General features: G+C 45.0%; 1 protein-coding gene across 8 annotated transcripts in view; it reads right to left on the reverse strand.

Moving 5' to 3' along the window:
* VMA22 (vacuolar ATPase assembly factor VMA22) overlaps positions 1 to 18873 on the reverse strand; it is a 58555-nt gene that overhangs the window by 16768 nt on the left and 22914 nt on the right. Inside the window, exon 5 of one of the 8 annotated variants that reach the window (XR_013995539.1) lies at positions 6798 to 6981. The exons of 3 other annotated variants lie outside the window; for them this stretch is intronic. Coding sequence is in view for 2 of the 5 variants with exons in the window: in XM_081083494.1 (XP_080939620.1) it covers positions 13630 to 13721 (92 nt within the window). In the remaining 3 variants the exon portion in view is untranslated. Of the gene's footprint in view, positions 1 to 6729; positions 6982 to 13471; positions 13722 to 18873 lie in introns of those variants that run through there. 4 more of the 8 variants (XM_081083489.1, XM_081083490.1, XM_081083494.1 and 1 more) reach the window with 4 other exon arrangements.

The following is an 18873-nucleotide window of genomic DNA, read 5'->3' on the forward strand; positions in this document are numbered from 1 at the left end:
TACAATCATTGTAGTAACTGACACATCCTCTCCTTGCAAGATACTCATCCATGCTAAGTTTCAGAAGTCAGCCTTCTATAGCCACAGGTACCACATCCATGGATTCAACCAACACCAGATTGAAAATTTGGGCGGGGGGGGGGGGGACCACAGGGAGGACGTTTTGTTTTTGCTGATGTGTACTAGGTAGTTAAGCCTCAGATGGTTGTATCTCTTTTGATGGCTACTTAGGACTACTGTACTGGAAGTTGTCTGGGTTTTACTTTTTAAAGAGCTGTGGAATGGAAACATATTTTTAAGATGGGGAAGGTATGTGATCCTTTAATCTTTTAAAAGGAGCAGTGCTACCTTAAATGAACAAATTTAAAATCTCCCCTCATTTTATAGAGTTTTAACCCAATGAAAGAAGCATATCGGTGGCAAACTATTTTCCACAGAAATCCTGAATTAATGCTGCATGCTTTAGTTTCTTCTTTCCTTTCAGTATAAGAACCTTAAAGTAAAAGCTTGCAATCTTTCTTTGGATATTCATACTTTTAAATAGTACCTTTTAAGTAGCAGTGTGGGACAAGGCTTATAAATATTTTGTCTAAATGTTCCATTGTCACCTTGTGTGCATTTATCATTCTTCTAAATTTAACTTTGCACAAATAACCCATGTAAAAAAATGTATATTTTTCAAAACTTGTAAATAAAAATAACCTTAAAATAAATAATTAAATAAATGAATGAATAAAGTGTACAGTTCTATGTTGCTTAGAGGTCACAGGGTTAACTATGCTACCACAATCTATCCCGCTATTATCAGAGCTAAGTTTGATCATCTGTTTATAGTGATGACCACAAGAGAAGACAGACATTTTAATTTCACAAAGATTTATTGAGCTCAATGAGCCTAACCCTGCATGGGGCACTAGACTCAGAAAGGTAGTAGGACTGAGCATTTAAGTGCAGCCCCAGTGGAGTGGTGTGGATCAAAGTTAAATCCCTTGGAGAAAGTGGGTGCTGGGGAAGTGGAGCTCTCACAAGACAGACTTAATTTGTGAGGTCTTAAAAATCATAGGAAAGCAAGTGGGCATCCAGCACGCCTTTCCTCTCCCTTCCATATACCTGTGTCTTGTTCTCTGCCCCACTGCTCATCTCTTCTAGCCTCTAACACTGTGGTTCTTTGTTTGTTCAGAACAGTTTTGCAGACAATCTCAGGAAATCTGAAGACCTGATGAGGGAATGAGAGGAAACCAGTGTTTGCTGAGCATCAACCCCATGCCAGGCCCCAGCATGGGCTTTGCTCAGGTTACCTTGTTTAATCCTCACTATCACCCTGTGAGTTGGGTATTTTATAGAAGAGCAAACAAGTCTGCAGAGATTAAGTAATGTACCCAGCGTTATACAGCAGGGGTTTTTTGTACATGAGACTTAAGTCTAAATATCAGTTTTGAGGAAGATGGCAAGGTTTTTCCTGTTCCCCCACACCCTCAGTCCCTATTCTTGGTCCTCCTAGGGGTCTTCAGTCCCTGGAACTCTTCTTTATTTCTCCCAGTCTCACAGCTCACAGTGGCCTCTCTTCCTTCTCTACACAGCCTGAATTCAAGGTTGTTCACATGGACCCTCATCAACATTGAGCCAGGCAGGCCATCTCTACTGATAGGGTTCTGGACTCTGGTCTTGATTACTTGGATTCACCTGAGGTCAGTACATAAACAATGCACAGTTCCAGGAAATGCCATCAGTACTGGAATCTATGTGAACGGTGCTTCCTGACATTGTGCAGCACATAGCATAACACCTGAATGCCAGGTCCCAGCTGAGGTTCCTTCCTCCCTCCCTCCCTCCCTCCCTACATGCCTTCTTTTTTTAGTATGGAACCAGCAAACAAGATCTGGACAAGAGATATGTGAGATCAGGGTTATAGTCAATGCAATTAGACCTGGCTACCCAATGAATCCTTGTTCCTTATGGAGGTACTAGAAGCCCGGTGCACAAAAATTTGTGCACTTAGGGGGCGGGGGTCCCTCAGCCTGGCCTGTGCCCTCTCGCAGTCTGGGACCCCTCGGGGGATGTCCACCTGCTGGCTTAGGCCCGCTCCCCGGGGGGGTTGAGCCTAAGCTGGCAGTCAGACATCCCTCTGGCAGCCTGGGAGCCCTCAGGGGATGTCCACTTGCCAGCAGGGAGCAGACCTAAGCTGCAGTCAGATATTCTTAGCGCTGCTGGGGAGGCGGGAGAAGCTCCTGCCCCACCGCTGTGCTGGCAGCCATCAGCCTGGCTTGTGGCTGAGCAGAGCTCCCTCTGTGGGAGCACACTGACCACCAGGGGGCAGCTCCTGCATTGAGTGTCTGCCCCTGGTGGTCAGTGTGTGTCATAGTGACCAGTCATTCCCAGTCATTCTGCTGTTAGGGTCAATTTGCATAGTACCCTTTTATTATATAGGATAGAGGCCTGGTGCATGGGTGGGAGCCAGCGGGTTTGCCCTAAAGGGTGTCCTGGATCAGGGGTCCTGCTGGGGTTCCTGGCCAGCCTGGGTGAGGGGCTGAGTGCTGTTTGAAAGCTGGTAAAACCCCCCAGTGGGGACCCTCACCCCATGGGGGTGTGGCCAGCCTGGGTGAGGGGCTGAGGGCCATTTTCAGGCTGGCCACAGCCCCTTTAGGGTGTGGGGGGGTGTCCCACTGGGGTGCCTGGCCAGCCTGGGTGAGGGGCTGATGGCTGTTTTCAGGCTGCCCACCACCCTTTCAGGGTGGGAGTCCCTACTGGAGTGACTGGCCAGCCTGGGTGAGGGGCTGATGGCCATTTTCAGGCTGGCCACGCCCTGGGCTGGAAGCAGGTATCTGGGATTTATTTATCTTCTATAATTTAAACTTTATAGCCTTGAGCAGAGCTCAGGCCTGGCCAGAGAAGGCAGGAAGCTTGGCTTCCTCCATCACCAGGGCAATCCAAGCTCCCTGTTCACTCCAGCTCCGTGGCCACCGCCATCTTTATGACATAGTGAGGGAGTGACGGAGTGAGAGAATGACTGTTAATTTGCATATTACTCTTTTATTAGATAGGATACCTGAGATTCATTATTCCCAGCTATGTACATAGGAGTGAGAAATCTTCCAGACCAGAGGTACCCATAGGCATAGATATACTGCTTTTTATACTGTTGTTAGGTTAACAGATACCAGGAACTCAGAACCTTCTCTTTTATACAAATCTCTAGTGGATCTACCTGTCAGTCAAGGTTGTGGTGGCCAAGCCATTCCTAAGCTGGTATAGTTCACCCTTAGCACTCCAGAAGGTTGGAATGTGTAGGTGTGTTTCTCTCAAGAGCCTCTGTTTACTAGGTAAGGACCTGGCTTATGTTTGCCTGATAGTTTCCTTGAAGTGTGCCTTAGCATGATGTTGTCTGTTTCCACATAGTTCTTTGAATATCCCTAGTCAACCCTCATAGAATGGGGCTCACCAAGTCACACCCTTATGGCTCCCCCACTACCTGTGGGGGGTTGATGCCTATTTCAGGACACTATTGTAGCAAGATTATCACCAGAATTAGTATGGGACACCCAGGGAGGTCCTTCTCCCCGCTCCCTGGCATTTGGTTCTATGGGGCAATATATATTTTTTTAAATTAAATCTTTATTGTTCAGATTATTACATTTGTTCCTCTTTTTTCCCCCCATAGCTCCCCTCCTCCCAGTTCCCGCCCCACCCTCCACCCTCACTCCCCACCCACTGTCCTCATCCGTAGGTGCACGATATTTGTCCAGTCTCTTCCCGCATCTCCCACACCCCTTTCCCCCCCAAGAATAGTCAGTCCATTCCCTTTCTATGTCCCTGATTCTATTATGATCACCAGATTATTTATTCACTTGATTCTTAGATTCACTTGTTGATAGATGCATATTTGTTGTTCATAATTTGTATCTTTACCTTTTTCTTCTTCTTCCTCTTTTTAAAGGATACCTTTCAGCATTTCATATAATCCTGGTTTGGTGGTGATGAACTCCTTTAGCTTTTCCTTATCTGGGAAGCTCTTTATCTGACCTTCAGTTCTGAATGATAACTTTGCTGGATAAAGTAATCTTGGTTGTAGGTTCTTGCTATTCATCACTTTGAATATTTCTTGCCATTCCCTTCTGGCCTGCAAAGTTTCTGTTGAGAAATCAGCTGACAGTCGTATGGGTATTCCCTTGTAGGTAACTGAGTTTCTTTCTCTTGCTGCTTTTAAGATTCTCTCTTTGACTTTTGCTCTTAGCATTTTAATTATGATGTGTCTTGGTGTGGTCCTCTTTGGATTCCTTTTGTTTGGGGTTCTCTGCGCTTCCTGGACCTGTAAGTCTATTTCTTTCACCAGGTGGGGGAAGTTTTATGTCATTATTTCTTCAAATAGGTTTTCAATATCTTGCTCTCTCTCATCTTCTGGCACCCCTATAATTCTGATGTTGGTATGCTTGAAGCTGTCCCAGAGGCTCCTTACACTATCTTCATATTTTCGGATTCTTTTTTCATTTTGCTTTTCTGGTTGGGTGTTTTTTGCTTCTTCTCATTTCAAATCTTTGCCTTGATTCTTGCGCTCCTCTGGTCTGCTGTTGGGAGTCTGTATAGTACTCATTATTTCAGTCCGTGTATGCTTAATTTCTAGTTGGTTCTTTATCATAACATCGAGGGTCTCATTAGATTTGTTGAGGATCTCATTAAGTTTATCAGCGGCTTCTAGACAGTTCTTGAGAGACCTTAAAAGTGTGGTTCTGAACTCAATATCCTCCATTGACAGTTTTGTCCTGTTTGTCTCCGCATTTTTTTATGCTTTCTTGGTGCACCCCCTAGTGGTCTTTGTGTGCAGTCTTGTTGTAGTTAAGCCTTGATTGTTGTCGGCAATACTGGGGGTGATTTGACCTCCAGGCTAACTGGCTATGAGAGTCTGCTGTGTCTGCAGTGGGAGAGCTTCTGTGCTGGATCTCTAGGGCGGTGCTAATCTAGCATTTGCCTGAGGCTATCCGGCAAATGGCTCTGGGCAGGGCTTGGGCGGGGCGAATCCCCGGGGATCTACAGGGTGGGCCGGAGCGAGCAGCTATGGCTGCTCTCAGTTCCGTCCCTAGGGGCTCTGCCTCACAGAGTCCCAGCAACCGCTGCAAACCTTGGAGAGAAAGCTGCCTTCGAGTTCCGACCGAAGCCAGACAGTCCTGTTTCTCCCATTTGAGTCTGGGTCCCTAGAGACCTGCCCGGATCTGGAGCTCAGAGTCTGAAACTCCCTCCCGATTGAAAACAGCAACCGCGCCCTCCACCTCCAGCCCGCTCCATGTGCACTCCGCACCTTAGTATTTCACTTCAGCACTGTGCCTCCTCTGAGTCTGGGTATGATATTCTCTTTCCTCCTAGCTGTAGAATTTCCACTCAGCTAGCCTTCCTGTGGTTCTGGATGATGTCCGTTCCGTCTTTTTGTTGTTTTTTGAAGTGGTTGTTCGAGGCAGCAATCTCCGGCGTTAACCTATGCCGCCATCTTGGTTTCTCTCTCTGGGGCAATATTCTCTCTGGTGGCTGATCCAATTGCCTTGCAGCAATTTTACCATTAGATTTCAACTCACATCATCCTTGATCTTTCTCAGCCACCTATCCTATGTTCTCTCAATTCTCTGAAATTACCAGACTCCACTTAGTTCCCCTTTTTTTGTGTCACTTATTAGTTGGATATTGGTTTGGCTGAGGACAAAAGACATCCAGAAGAATGTTGACTTAAACATTGTATTTCTTTTGCATGTAAAAGTTCAAATAGATATGGAGGCTCTGTTTTATAAAGCCATCAGCAGGCCAGGCTTCTTCTACCTTTTTATTTCACCATCCCTGTGGGAAGATCCTCCTCTGTGTCTGGGTATGGCATTTCCACCAGTGGAAAGGGGAGAAAGTAGTGGGGAGGGAGAGCCATTTCCATTTGAGGGTATGACCAAGAAGGTGCACACCTAACTTCTACTCACATCCCCATGACAGGAAAGTTTCAAGCTACAAGAGAGGCTGGGAAATGTGGTCTATTCAGATCATCTATATGCCCAGCTAATAATTCTATTCCTATTGAAAAAGGGCAGTAAAGTAGTGCCTGCCACAGTGCTTTCAGAAGTTCCATTTCCATAGGTCATGGTTTGGAGGCTGGTTGTGAAAAAATACTCCCACTTATTTCCTATGGTCTGCATATGTCTCCTCCCACTATCATCCCTTGTGGGGCTGGAGTTCAAGATTTGCCCAAACCATTCTAGGGGAAAGGAAACTTTTTTTTCCCATCTTTCTTTTTTTTAAATCATTCTTTTTACAATATACAAAATAAATCTATTACCAGATTTTATATACAAAATAATTAGCCATGTACATGCAATAAACATTAATATATTTTAAGAAAAATTATTTAAAATATAATAATACTAGTAGCCCTGAACACGAATCTGTGCATGAGTAGCTCCCATAGCTGGTAGCTTGCTGCCCTGCCCTCCTGTAGCTCTTTGCCCACTGCCCTGCCCTCCTGTAGCTCTGCGCAGCTTATAGATTGGTCATGATATTACAGCATACTGGCTAATTTGCATATTCCTCTATTATTATATTAGATTACATGCAATAAATATTAATATTACAAAAAAATATTTTAAATATAATAATATTACCAAAACTGTACTAACATAGTAAAATATCACAAAAGTTGTAGGAAATATTTAAAATCTGCAAATAACAGGATTACTTCTATGATATTCTAAAATATTTTTTTCCTTTGGCTCTATTTTTGTTCATCAGTTTATGTTGTTCATTATATTCCACAAATGAGTGAGATTATGTGATACTTATCTTTCTCCAACTGGCTTATTTCACTTAGCATAATGCTCTCCATGTCCATCTATGCTGTTGCAAATGGAAAGAGTTCCGCGGGAAGGAAACTTTGAGGTAATGGGATACTATGGTCTGTCCAGAATCCACATTCCTTCAGACAGGATGCTGGGCCCCAGCTTCATAGATCCCATAGTCATGCTGCTGAAATGAAAACAGAAGTACTCAATGGAATAATGTCCACATCTACCCCATGTCTACCCCTCCATGTTGAGCTGCATTAAGGAAAGGTTGAATTGAGGATACTCCTCTTTTCCTATTGATAGCTCCTATATGCTCTTCCTGCTTTGGTAGACAGCATGTCCTCTGACTTAGAGTGGGAGTGGTTGTGTGTATTTGCTTTTCTGGAAGTTTATTCCATCTTTTATTTACTTCTGCTGCCTCCTATAGATGGTATGATATGGAGAAAGTCCAGGTTGTGTCCTGAGGGAGGGCCAGTCATACACATCAAGAATGGTGACATGAGCCCTGGCCGGTGTGGCTCAGTGGATAGAGTGTCGCCCTGCAGACTGAAGAGTCCCAGGTTCAATTCCTGGTCAGGCACATGCTTGGGTTGCTGGCTCGATCCCCACTGTGTGGCATACAGGAGGCAGCCTATTGATGATTCTCTCTCATCATTGATTTCTCTCTCTCTCTCTCCTCCTCCTCTTTGAAATAAATAAAAATGTATTTTAAAATAAGAATGGTGACCTGAGTTCTTCCATCAGAGTAATAGTTGTGGTTTCCCACATGCTAACCCATGGTCATTGTTAAGGACCACAAAAGTTGGGGCAGCAGTATCTATTTAAACAAGACAGTGATGCCATGACATGAAAATGGTCTCTCTCAGTTATGGCCTATTGTTTGCATATATCATGCAGTTATGTTATATTGCTGCTCACACCTACCAAATAGCTATGAGACCTATACATTATCATTAGTCAGATGAAGGCCCATTTGGGTCCTGGCCTTGTGGGTGCATTATGAGGGTAGAACAACATCCAAGGTGTGTTTTGGCACTGTCACTGCTTTATTCTTTAATGTTGGATCATGATCTTATGTCCATAGCAACATGGTGACATACCTTCAAAGTCCTGATTCTTTATAAATCATCAGTTGTCCAGGTGAGATGATCCACCTGGATATTTCAGTTGCTCAAGGAGTTGTCCTTAGTAGTGAGTATCAACTGGTTCTCTAATTTGGGGTATTTATTAGCTCCTACCCCACAAGGAATTCCCCTTGATGATCCACCTCTGAGTCTTCTAGACCCCAGATCTTTATTATCCCCACTGTGATGGCCCTGGAACTTTGAATTATAATTTATCTCTTGGCTGATGCTTCAGAAAATACCAACTTAATGTCTGGGGCCTCCATTTGTCAGGGTATATCCTTACTTACTCTTTTTTTTTTTTTAAATTAAATCTTTATTGTTCAGATTATTACATTTGTTCCTCTTTTTTCCCCCCATAACTCCCCTCCTCCCAGTTCCCGCCCCACCATCCGCCCTCACTCCCCACCCACTGTCCTCATCCATAGGTGCACGATTTTTGTCCAGTCTCTTCCCGCATCTCCCACACCCCTTTCCCCCCCAAGAATAGTCAGTCCATTCCCTTTCTATGTCCCTGATTCTATTATAATCAACAGTTCATTCTGTTCATCGGATTATTTATTCACTTGATTCTTAGATTCACTTGTTGATAGATGCATATTTGTTGTTCATAATTTGTATCTTTACCCTTTTCTTCCTCTTCCTCTTCTTAAAGGATACCTTTCAGCATTTCATATAATCCTGGTTTGGTGGTGATGAACTCCTTCAGCTTTTCCTTATCTGTGAAGCTCTTTATCTGACCTTCAATTCTGAATGATAGCTTTGCTGGATAAAGTAATCTTGGTTGTAGGTTCTTGGTATTCATCACTTTGAATATTTCTTGCCACTCCCTTCTGGCCTGCAAAGTTTCTGTTGAGAAATCAGCTGACAGTCGTATGGGTATTCCCTTGTAGGTAACTGAGTTTCTTTCTCTTGCTGTTTTTAAGATTCTCTCTTTATCTTTTGCTCTTGGCATTTTAATTATGATGTGTCTTGGTGTGGTCCTCTTTGGATTCCTTTTGTTTGGGGTTCTCCGCGCTTCTTGGACCTGTAAGTCCATTTCTTTCACCAGGTGAGGGAAGTTTTCTGTCATTATTTCTTCAAATAGGTTTTCAATATCTTGCTCTCTCTCATCTTCTGGCACCCCTATAATTCTGATGTTGGTACGCCTGAAGCTGTCCCAGAGGCTCCTTACACTATCCTCGCATTTTTGGATTCTTTTTTCATTTTGCTTTTCCGGTTGGGTGTTTTTTGCTTCCTCGCATTTCAAATCATTGACTTGATTCTTGCGATCATCTAGTCTGCTGTTGGGAGTCTGTATAATATTCTTTATTTCAGTCAGTGTATGCTTAATTTCTAGTTGGTTCCCCAATATAACATCGAGGGTCTCATTAGTTTTCTTGTAGATCTCATTAAGTTTATCGGCGGCTTCTAAACAGTTCTTGAGAGACCTTAAAAGTGTGGTTCTGAACTCTAGATCTTCCATTGACAATTTTGTCCTGTTTCTTTGTCTCCGCATTTTGTTATGCTTCCTTGGTGCACCCCCTAGTGGTCTTTGTTTGTGGTTTTATAGTTAAATCTTGATTGTTGTAGCTAATTCCAGGGAGGGTTTGACCTCCAGGCCAAGTGGCTATGAGAATCAGCTGTGTCAGCAGTGAGAGAACTTCTGTCCTCTAGGGAGGTGCTAATCTGGCGTTTGCCTGAGGCTATCTGGCAAATGCCTCTGTGCAGGGCTTGGGCGGGGCGGGTCGCACAGGATCAACAGGGTGGGCCGGAGAGAGCAGTTATGGCGGCTCTCAGTCCTGTCCCCAGGGGCTCTGCCTCTCTGAGTCCCAGCACCCGCTGCAAAGCTCGGAGAGAAAGCTGCCCTCGCTCTGACCGAAGCTAGGCAGTCCCGCTTCTCCCGTTTGAGTCTGGGTCCCTAAAGACTCGCCCGGATCTGGAGCTCAGAGTCTGCGACTCCCTCCCGATTGAAAACGCCAAACGCGCCCTCCGCCGCCAGCCCGCTCTGCGCACTCCGCACCTCAGAATTTGACTTCAGCACTGCGCCTCCTCTGAGTGTCCGTATGCGTTTCTCTTTCCTCCTAGTTGTAGGACTTCCATTCAGCCAGCGTTCCAGTGGTTTTGGGTGATGTCCGTTCTGTCTTTTAGTTTCACTTTTGAAGTAGTTGTTCAAAGCAGCAAACTCCGGCGTTAACCTATGCCGCCATCTTGGTTCTCCCCTTACTTACTCTTTTTGTTTTAAATCCTTACCAGAGGATATGTTTTCACTGATATTTTTTTAGAGAGAGACAAAGGGAAAAAGAAAGAGAGAAAGAAAGAGAAAGAGAGAAAGAGAGAAACAACAATGTGAGAGAAAAACATCAGTTGGCTGCTTCCCATATGTGCCCCAATCAAGGATTGAACTGGCAACCTAAGTATGTGCCCTGACTGGGAAGTGAACTTGCAACCTTTTGGTGTATGGGATAATGCTCCAACCAACTTAGCAACCAAGATAGGGCATCATTTACTTACTCATTCAGCTCCTCTAGGCCCTGGTAATACAGAGAACAAAATAGTCCTAAAGTGAACTAGTGTTACAAACTCCCTGCTCTTTTGTGTCTCTTCAAGGTGTATTCATGAGTGTTAACCACCTGGGTAGGGCAACTTGAGGGTTTCCAGGATGTCTTCCTCACCACACAGTGTAGGCCCCCACTCTGACACTATAAACTAGTACCACCTCCCCCAGGTACCCAGAATATCCACCTCTGCTGCTTTTTGGCTGGTCTGCTTCTGAGGGAGTTGCCCCTCTCTGTGCTCAGGCTTATGTGCATACCTCCGGAGTGAAGAAGTGAAAAAGTGTCCTCTAAAACACCTACTCTCATCAAAGGTTGGTCTTGAAATTGTGGTAGACAGTAAGACATGATCAGAGTACAGAAGACAATAGACCAGGTACAGAAGGTCACCAGGGCAGAATGCACCAGGTTCATAGCAAAGAACAATTGTAGGGTGGGACCTTTCTCTTAGGGCAGTGGTTCTCAACCTTGGCTGCACATTAGAATCACCTGAGAATCTTTTTTAAATCCTGATTTCTGGGCCTCATCCTCCGGAAATTCTGTTTCTTTGTTACTAATGTTGTGGCCCCACCCCATAACAAAGAAACAGAATTTCTGGAGGATGAGGCCCAGAAATAAGGATTTTTAAAAGATTCCAAGGTGATTCTAATGTGCAGCCAAGGTTGAGAACCACTGTCTAAGGGTGACTTTTCCTCCCCTAGCATATTTCTGGCATGCAGTTTGAACCCCCTGACCTTTTCTCCCTAGAGATAACATCTATGCCTCAGTTGTATTCCAGCTCAAGCACAGAAGAGCAACAAAATCTACCACAGCTGACCTCAGGACCACCTACATTGAATAATGACTCCCTGCCCTGGTGCCAACCAATCAGTGGAGAACACAATCCTGAAAGGACACACCTGGAAAGCTACTGAATATTCTTTTGAGTTCTTCCCCTATCTAAGGGAATACCTCTTTTAAATGAGAAGACCATAAACTGTGTTCAGCTGCCAGCCCTGTCCTTGTAGGTCAGTGGTTCCCAACCTTGGCTGCACATTAGAATCACCTGGGAATCTTTTTAAAATCCTGATTTCCGGGTCTCATCCTCTGGAAATTCTGTTTCTTTGTTGCTAATGTTGTGGCCCCACCCCATAACAAAGAAACAGAATTTCTGGAGGATGAGGCCCAGAAATCAGGATTTTAAAAAGATTCCAAGGTGATTCTAATGTGCAGCCAAGGTTGAGAACCACTGTTGTAGGTTGTCCTGATGCCCTGAGAGTGCTGTTAGCATTTAGTTCTCCCAAGTTGGGGATGCTAACCAATTGACCAATTCATAGAAAGCTCCTCCCAAAATGCAAAGAGCACACCTGATGAGAGCCCAGCACCTACCAGTCTGCTCCAAATCAGCAAGCTGCACTCTAGGAAAGGCAGCCCTGTGAATGTTCCCCCACGTCCCGTGTGGTTCAGGGTTCAGGATCTAGAAGCAGGGCCACACGCAAATGAAAGAGACGAGACAAGAAATAATTTGGAAATATTGGGGGCCAGACAGGCAAGCCCAACTCAAGGGGAAGAACTTCCACTGGTGCCCAGGCCTTGCCAGCCTTTTATTCAATATTGAAACACATCTAGCTCTTAGGCAGGTAATTGCGGTAGCAGACAATCTTAAAGGTCAGTAAATATTAGAAGGATTTACTCTGAGACTTTGATCAGGAAATAACTTGAGCCTCCATTGTCTGGACTAGACAATTGGTGCATAACACTGGCCCTTGCCATGGGTTCAAGGTTCACCAGCATTCCAGAATCCTCGTTTGCACTTCTCTGCTAGGGAAGACAATGGGCAGCTTCCTGCACAGCCCCTCCCTATTCTTTAAACCTCAGCTCATCTAAACTTCTGGGTCTAGTCCAGCCCACGTTGGGACACTCCCACTGGGCCCACCTCTGAGGCCCTTATCAGACCATCTCTGAGACAGGATGTTACAGGCTTTTGCTCACCTAGAACTTTCCTTGTTCCTGTCTTGAACCACAAGGTCTTTCTTACAAAATCCTGCCAACATCTTCCAATTGGGACCTGCCAGCCCAAAGGCTGGGCTGGCTTTGTTGAGAATTATGACAAAGTTGTTTTCTCTTCATTATATTGTCAATGCAGTACCAACGTTGTACAAAGGCCATTCACGAGGCCAGGATAGAAGTGGAGAGGGCGTTTGGGCTCCCAGTGCCTTCCTTGCTCCTGATAGAGGAACTCTAGAAATTCCATGGTTGTGGTAGCCTTAGGGAGGGAGGAACACACTAGGTCATATCCTCTTAAATCCTCTGCCTCCTGGTTTCTGTAGCCTTCTTCTATCTCTCTGGACATTTGTCACTCTTCCTTTGTGCATTTTTCTCCCAGGCCCAGTATCTATGCAGACCTGGGAAACTGGCTGGCTGGGTGGTAGAAAGCAGTTGCTTTCGTTTGTTTGTTTGTTCTTTTTTTACTTTTTTAAAAAATATATATATTTTATTGATTTTTTTACAGAGAGGAAGGGAGAGGGATAGAGAGTTAGAAACATCAATGAGAGAGAAACATCAATCAGCTGCCTCCTGCACACTCCCTACTGGGGATGGGCCCGCAACCAAGGTACATGCCCTTGACTGGAATCGAACCTGGGACCCTTCAGTCCGCAGGCCAACTCTCTATCCACTGAGCCAAACCAGTCACGGCTTTATTTTTTTTTTATAAATATATTTTATTGATTTTTTACAGAGAGGAAGGGAGAGGGATAGAGAGTTAGAAACATCGATGAGAGAGAAACATCTATCAGCTGCCTCCTGCACATTCCCCACTGGGGATGTGCCTGCAACCAAGGTACATGCCCTTGACTGGAATTGAACCTGGGACCCTTGAGTCCACAGGCCGATGCTCTATCCACTGAGCCAAACTGGCTAGGGCCCTTTTTTTTTACTTTTATTTTTTTTATTGAGCAAGGTATAAGGGTGATTTCTTTCCCAGGTCTTGTCCAGATGGATTCAAAGAATGAAGCCACAGACAAAAGGTGATATATGAGAAGTATAGTAACTTTATTGCAAGCAAAAGAAACTTTATTGCAAGTAGATTAGGAAATCCCCAACTGCCATTGGGGACAGCAGGCATCAATTGTTCTGGCTATTTCCTACTGGACAGGGGTGATGATTGGGGCAGCAGTCAGGGTCCCATCAGAGGTGGGTGACTAGGAGTCCAAGGAAGAAGGAATCGGTGGCCTCCATCTGTGGTTTCATTTCCAGGACCATTTGCAGTTTCAGGGTTTCTAAGTGGTAGGATATGAAATATACCAAAAGGTTAAGTAGGCAAGGGCTAAAGATGAGTAATAAGAATAGTATATACAGAGGGCCAAGAAAGGGGGATATAAGTAGGAGTATTTTATGGTGTTTCTGTGTCCTAGAAGGGTAGAAAAGGTCTCCTCCAGGTACCAGCCTAGGGTTTCAGTGACACTCATAAAAAGACAGAATAAGAACTATTAGGAAGATGAAAATAATGATTATCCAGAAATACCAGAGCATGTTATTTATCTGACACTCATCAACTCTCTAGGATTCTTTCAAAAGAGAAGTTTCCGGTCCTTCAAAGGCTCACACAAGTAGGAGTCCCATGATTCAGATGATGGCAATACAGCTCCATCCTCCTCCTGTGCTGGCTTCCAGGGCTTTATTCAAAACAGATGGATATTATTAGGTCCCATCCCAAAGTTAGTTTAACTGTCTCAGGGATCAGGAGAGCGATGGCTGCCACTGCCCATAAGTAGGAGGGCCAGTCCTTAGCCATAATATTAATTTCCTTACTTAGATATCCTATGGCTGTTGGGTCTGTCCTCTAAGTTGAGTCAGGACTCCCAAGGCTACCCCCCTTTTTGTTATATATAGGTTGAATTCCTGGCCTGTTGGGAAACTTAAAGCTGGTGTCTGTAAAAGGGCTTTTTTTTTTTTTTTTTAAGTTGTTTAAAGGCCTGTTTGGCCTCAGGTTCCCAGACTAAAATAGAGAGGCTGTCCTTCTGTGCCTCTTCAATTAGTTGGCACAGTGGACGTGTTCATTTTCCATAGCCAGGGATGCATAGTCTTCAATATTCAGTGATGCCCAAGAAGCCTCTCAATTGCTTTAGGGTCCAGGGCTGAGGGAAGCTGAGAATAGGGCCTATCTGGTTCTCTCCTAAAGCTCGTGTTCTCTTTGATAGATTAAGGCCTAGGAATTTAACTGAACAGGAACACAACTGGGTCTTGGCTTTGGAAACCTTATAGCCTTTTTCCACCTGGAAATTTAGTAAAGCCTTAGTCCCTTCCTCAGAGATTTCCTCCAATGGGGCACATAGTAAAAGGTCATCTACATACTGGGGGACCTTAGTGCTAGGGAAATTAAACTGCCTTTTGATAAGGCCTGCCCAAATAAATGAGGGCTATTCCGAAAACCCTGGGGCAGCACTGTCCATGTTAGTTGACTGTCCTGATTATTGGGATTTTCAAAGGCAAATAGAAATTGTGGATCAGGATGCAGGGGTACACAGAAAAAGGCATTCTTGAGATCTAGTACTGTAAACTACTGTGTGCTCCAGAATTTGTTTTCTGACATTATTAGGAAGGCATGGGAGAACAGCTCATCCCAGTTATACCCTAAAGGTTGAGATAAATATTTCTTTATTGGCCTTTCAGACACATCTATAATGGTTATTGCCTCTGAAGATAATTGACTAGGGTTAGAGAGAAGTATGGAGAACGTGGTTCCTATGTCGAGGAGGAAATTAATTTTCTTTCCCTCAACTGTCAGGCTTACCAGGGCTCCTGGGTAAAAATGACAGTCCTATGAAGAGCCAGGTAGGGAGACCCCAGGCCCTTTAGTCCTGTTAGGCCAGCTAGGTTGCTGCCCTGCCCCAAAGGACCTTCATCTCCAAGGGCAGTACAACTTCCAGTGGTTTCCTTGACAGACAGAACAGAAATTAGGGGGTTCACCATGCCCCTTGGGGCAACCCAGTCCTATGTCCAATCTGGCCATAGTTGTAAGAGGTGCCTGGGACTGACCACCTGCCTCTTGGCTCTGACTGGGGGCCCTTGTTCTCCCGAAGCATGGCACAAAGGACTTCAGTTCTTGTCTGGTTTCTCCTGTCCTTTCTGTCCTCTTCCTCCTGGTCTCTATTATAGAACACAGAGGTGGCGACTTTCAGGAGATTTCTAAGGTGCTCTTGGACCAATAACCAATTTTTGTAGTTTTCTCCTGATGTCTGGATCTGATTGAATGATAAATTTATCTTTTCTTAAAAACATTTTTTAAAATATATTTTATTGATTTTTTTACAGAGAGGAATGGAGTGGGAGAGTTAGAAACATCAACGAGAGAGAAACATCTATCAGCTGCCTCCTGCACACCTCCTACTGGGGATGAGCCTGCAACCAAGGTACATGCCCTTGACCGGGATCGAACCTGGGACCTTTCAGTCAGCAGACCGATGCTCTATCCACTGAGCCAAACCAGCGAGGGCTAAATTTATCTTTTAAAATTAACTGCCTCTCTAATGAATCTGGGGTTATATTGGTGTGCTTAATCAATGCCTCCCTGAGTTTTTCTAAAAATGTGCCAGAGTTTTTATTTATCTCCTGGATGATGGTAGTTTGTCTGGAGTAATTAATAGGCTTAGACTTGCTTCTCCTGATGACTTTTATTATGTACTAGAGGCCCGATGCATGAAATTTGTGCAAGGGGCTCGGCCCTTGCAGCCATGGCTTTGTCTGGAAGGTCATTTGGCTGTCTGGTCTAATTAGCATATTACCTTTTATTATTATAGAAGCCAGACAGTGTCTAATTTTCCACATGTTAACATCAGGATCCCACTCTGGGTCTGCAAGGGGAACTGCCTGAGACCCTGTCAAGTATTTCTCTTTCTCTTCAGGATTTGTGATGTCTTGTACACAAGAAACATAATAATTATTGCCAAAGTTTGGAGCCTCTGCCAAAATCTTCTCCTCTGTGTGGGACAAGCTTTGCTCTAGGAGTATTAAGTCCTGGTAATATAGGTCAAATATTTGATTTAGGCTCTGAAAGACCTCAATATAACTATCAGGACTATGTGAGAATTTACCCAGGTTTTTCTTTATTTAGCTCAGGTCCTTAAGGCTGAAAGGGGCCTGTACTCTGATACACCCAAAGTCACCCACTTGTTCTATAAGGGTGTAGAGGCCTCCTGGGTGATTCTGTGTAGGGACAGTCTTGAGTGTTAGCTTTTATGCCGGTGGAGGCACTTTTTCTGAAAGTCCAAGATAAGGGAGACAAAATAATTCACATGGGGATTCAGATGGAGGGCAAAAGGGCTCTGGTGGTACTGGAGCCTTTTCATTCTTCTTTTTTTCCTCTGGTGGGTTTTGGGTTACTATTGCCAGGAGGGAGTGATCAAGTTTATAGTTCTTATATAGATTTGGCTTTTCCCTTAGAGCAAAGAAAGCCTGGACATATGGGACTTCTGACCATTTCCCTCCTCTCCTACAGAAAAGATCTAACTACAGGATGGTGTTATACTTAAGGCTTCCCTCTGGGGGACAACACTCCCCATCTGAAAGATGATACTGGGGCCAGGCCTGAGTGCAGAACATCTCTTCTTTAACGTTTGTGAGTAGAAATCATCCCAATGCTTAAGAATACACCCTAAGGGTCTGTCTTTATGCAGTGTGGACAACACACTTCCCATCTATAAGGAAACACACAAAAGGACATTCAGCATCCTTTGTGACTCTCCCTTTGCCCTGAGGGGGATGCCCCCTTCCTGGCTAAGAGTACAGGGAGTTCCCACTGGCAAGGAGTAAAAGATTGACTCACTATGTAGGGTCGCAGATGAGGGTCAGGCAGACTTATCCATACTTACTCTCTGAACATAATTATTATGTTTCTTGTGTACAAGACATCACAAATCCACGCCCATGCCGAGCCATCCTTTCTACTCTCCTTGTCCTGAGGGAAGCGGTGCATATCCAAGTTTGCTTTCTGCTGTGTGCCCAATGATAGGAATATTTCTCTAACACCCTCAGGCCCTCTTGTAAGGCTGATATTAATATCTGCTGCATGCAGATCACTTGGAGTTCCAACCCTAGAATTCCAAGGGATCTGGAGAGCCCTTCTGAACTTAAACTAACCCCCACCGGGATGCTCTCATCAGGAGGCATTGGTCATTAACCTCCTGCAGGATTGTGCCTTTATCATGCCTAATGAATCAAGTACCCTCTTCCACCTGAGGAATTGGCCCCTCAGGTGCAATAAAACCTCTAATTCTGTACACAGTAAAACTGCCTGGGAAAAACCCGCTTGGACTGAGAGTAAATACTTAAAAGACTAAAACCTTCATAGGGCTAGTGGCAGAAATGACAGAGACCTGTAATTAAGTCCTGGTATGCCTGCCGAGAAGATTCAGGGCCAGGATCACATGCTAGGAGTGGGAAGAAGATGGCTGCCCCCCAACTGATGTCTTGGGGAATATTTACCTCGCCTAGGAGATTTCATAGGACTCTGATTCCCTCTATATCAAAGAGGCTTGTACAAATGGAGACTGAGAATTTAGACTTAGTTGGGTCTGGACCGAGGAGACAGTGGTCATACTGGGGGCCCAACTGGTTAGGAACAAAGGGATCCTGGCTGGATGCCATCTGACCTAATACCACTGATAGAAAGCAGAAGAAAAGGCTGAGTGGGATTGTTATGCCCAGATTTCAAGATCCCCCAAAGGACATCACCAGGGAGCGCCGAGTCCGATGCCAAAGCATAGAGTCTATTCAAGCCCGGGGCTTGGTCCCTCTGACTCCCCTACCAATGCAGCAATAGGGTGCGAGAGAGCCCGGAGTTCCAAGAGAACAAGAATTTATAGGGCTTGGGGTCGGGGGGGGGGGGGTGGGGAGACACTCTGACCACTGATTTGGCTGATTCTGGTTGGTTGAGTGAGGGCCGCGGGCTAGTTACGCAAGGGCAGGGTGCAGCTAGGGTCTGGTTACATAAAGACGGGGGGGGGGGGGGTGGCTAGCATACTTTTGGCCTTGGGCTAGTTTCCCCCACTTTCCCATTGGCCGAGATAAGGGCAGGCTGAGTAACTGATACATTCTGTGGCTTTTTCTTGGAAGAGGGGTTAGGGACACAGCTATCAGTCCTGTTCTGTCCTTTCATTCCCCCCTTGTCTTGGAACTTCTGGCTCAATCATGAGATGGACTGAACTATCAACTGAACTACTCCTATACACTCCTTGACAAATTGAACTAGTCTGTTAATAATGCAAGGGCCGAAAGTCAACAGCATCAGGAGGATTACAAGGGGTCCACCAAGGTCCGCTGTCTTCTTGAGGGTGATCTGCAACGGGTGTGTCTGGTCAGAGGTCATCTTCCAGTCAGGCTCCTTGCTGTCCTGGGCACAGAAGGAGCTGGGCTTGTGACCTGGCAGAGACA

Source organism: Myotis nattereri, assembly GCF_964212035.1.
Source record: "Myotis nattereri genome assembly, chromosome: 2".
NCBI lineage: Eukaryota > Metazoa > Chordata > Mammalia > Chiroptera > Vespertilionidae > Myotis > Myotis nattereri.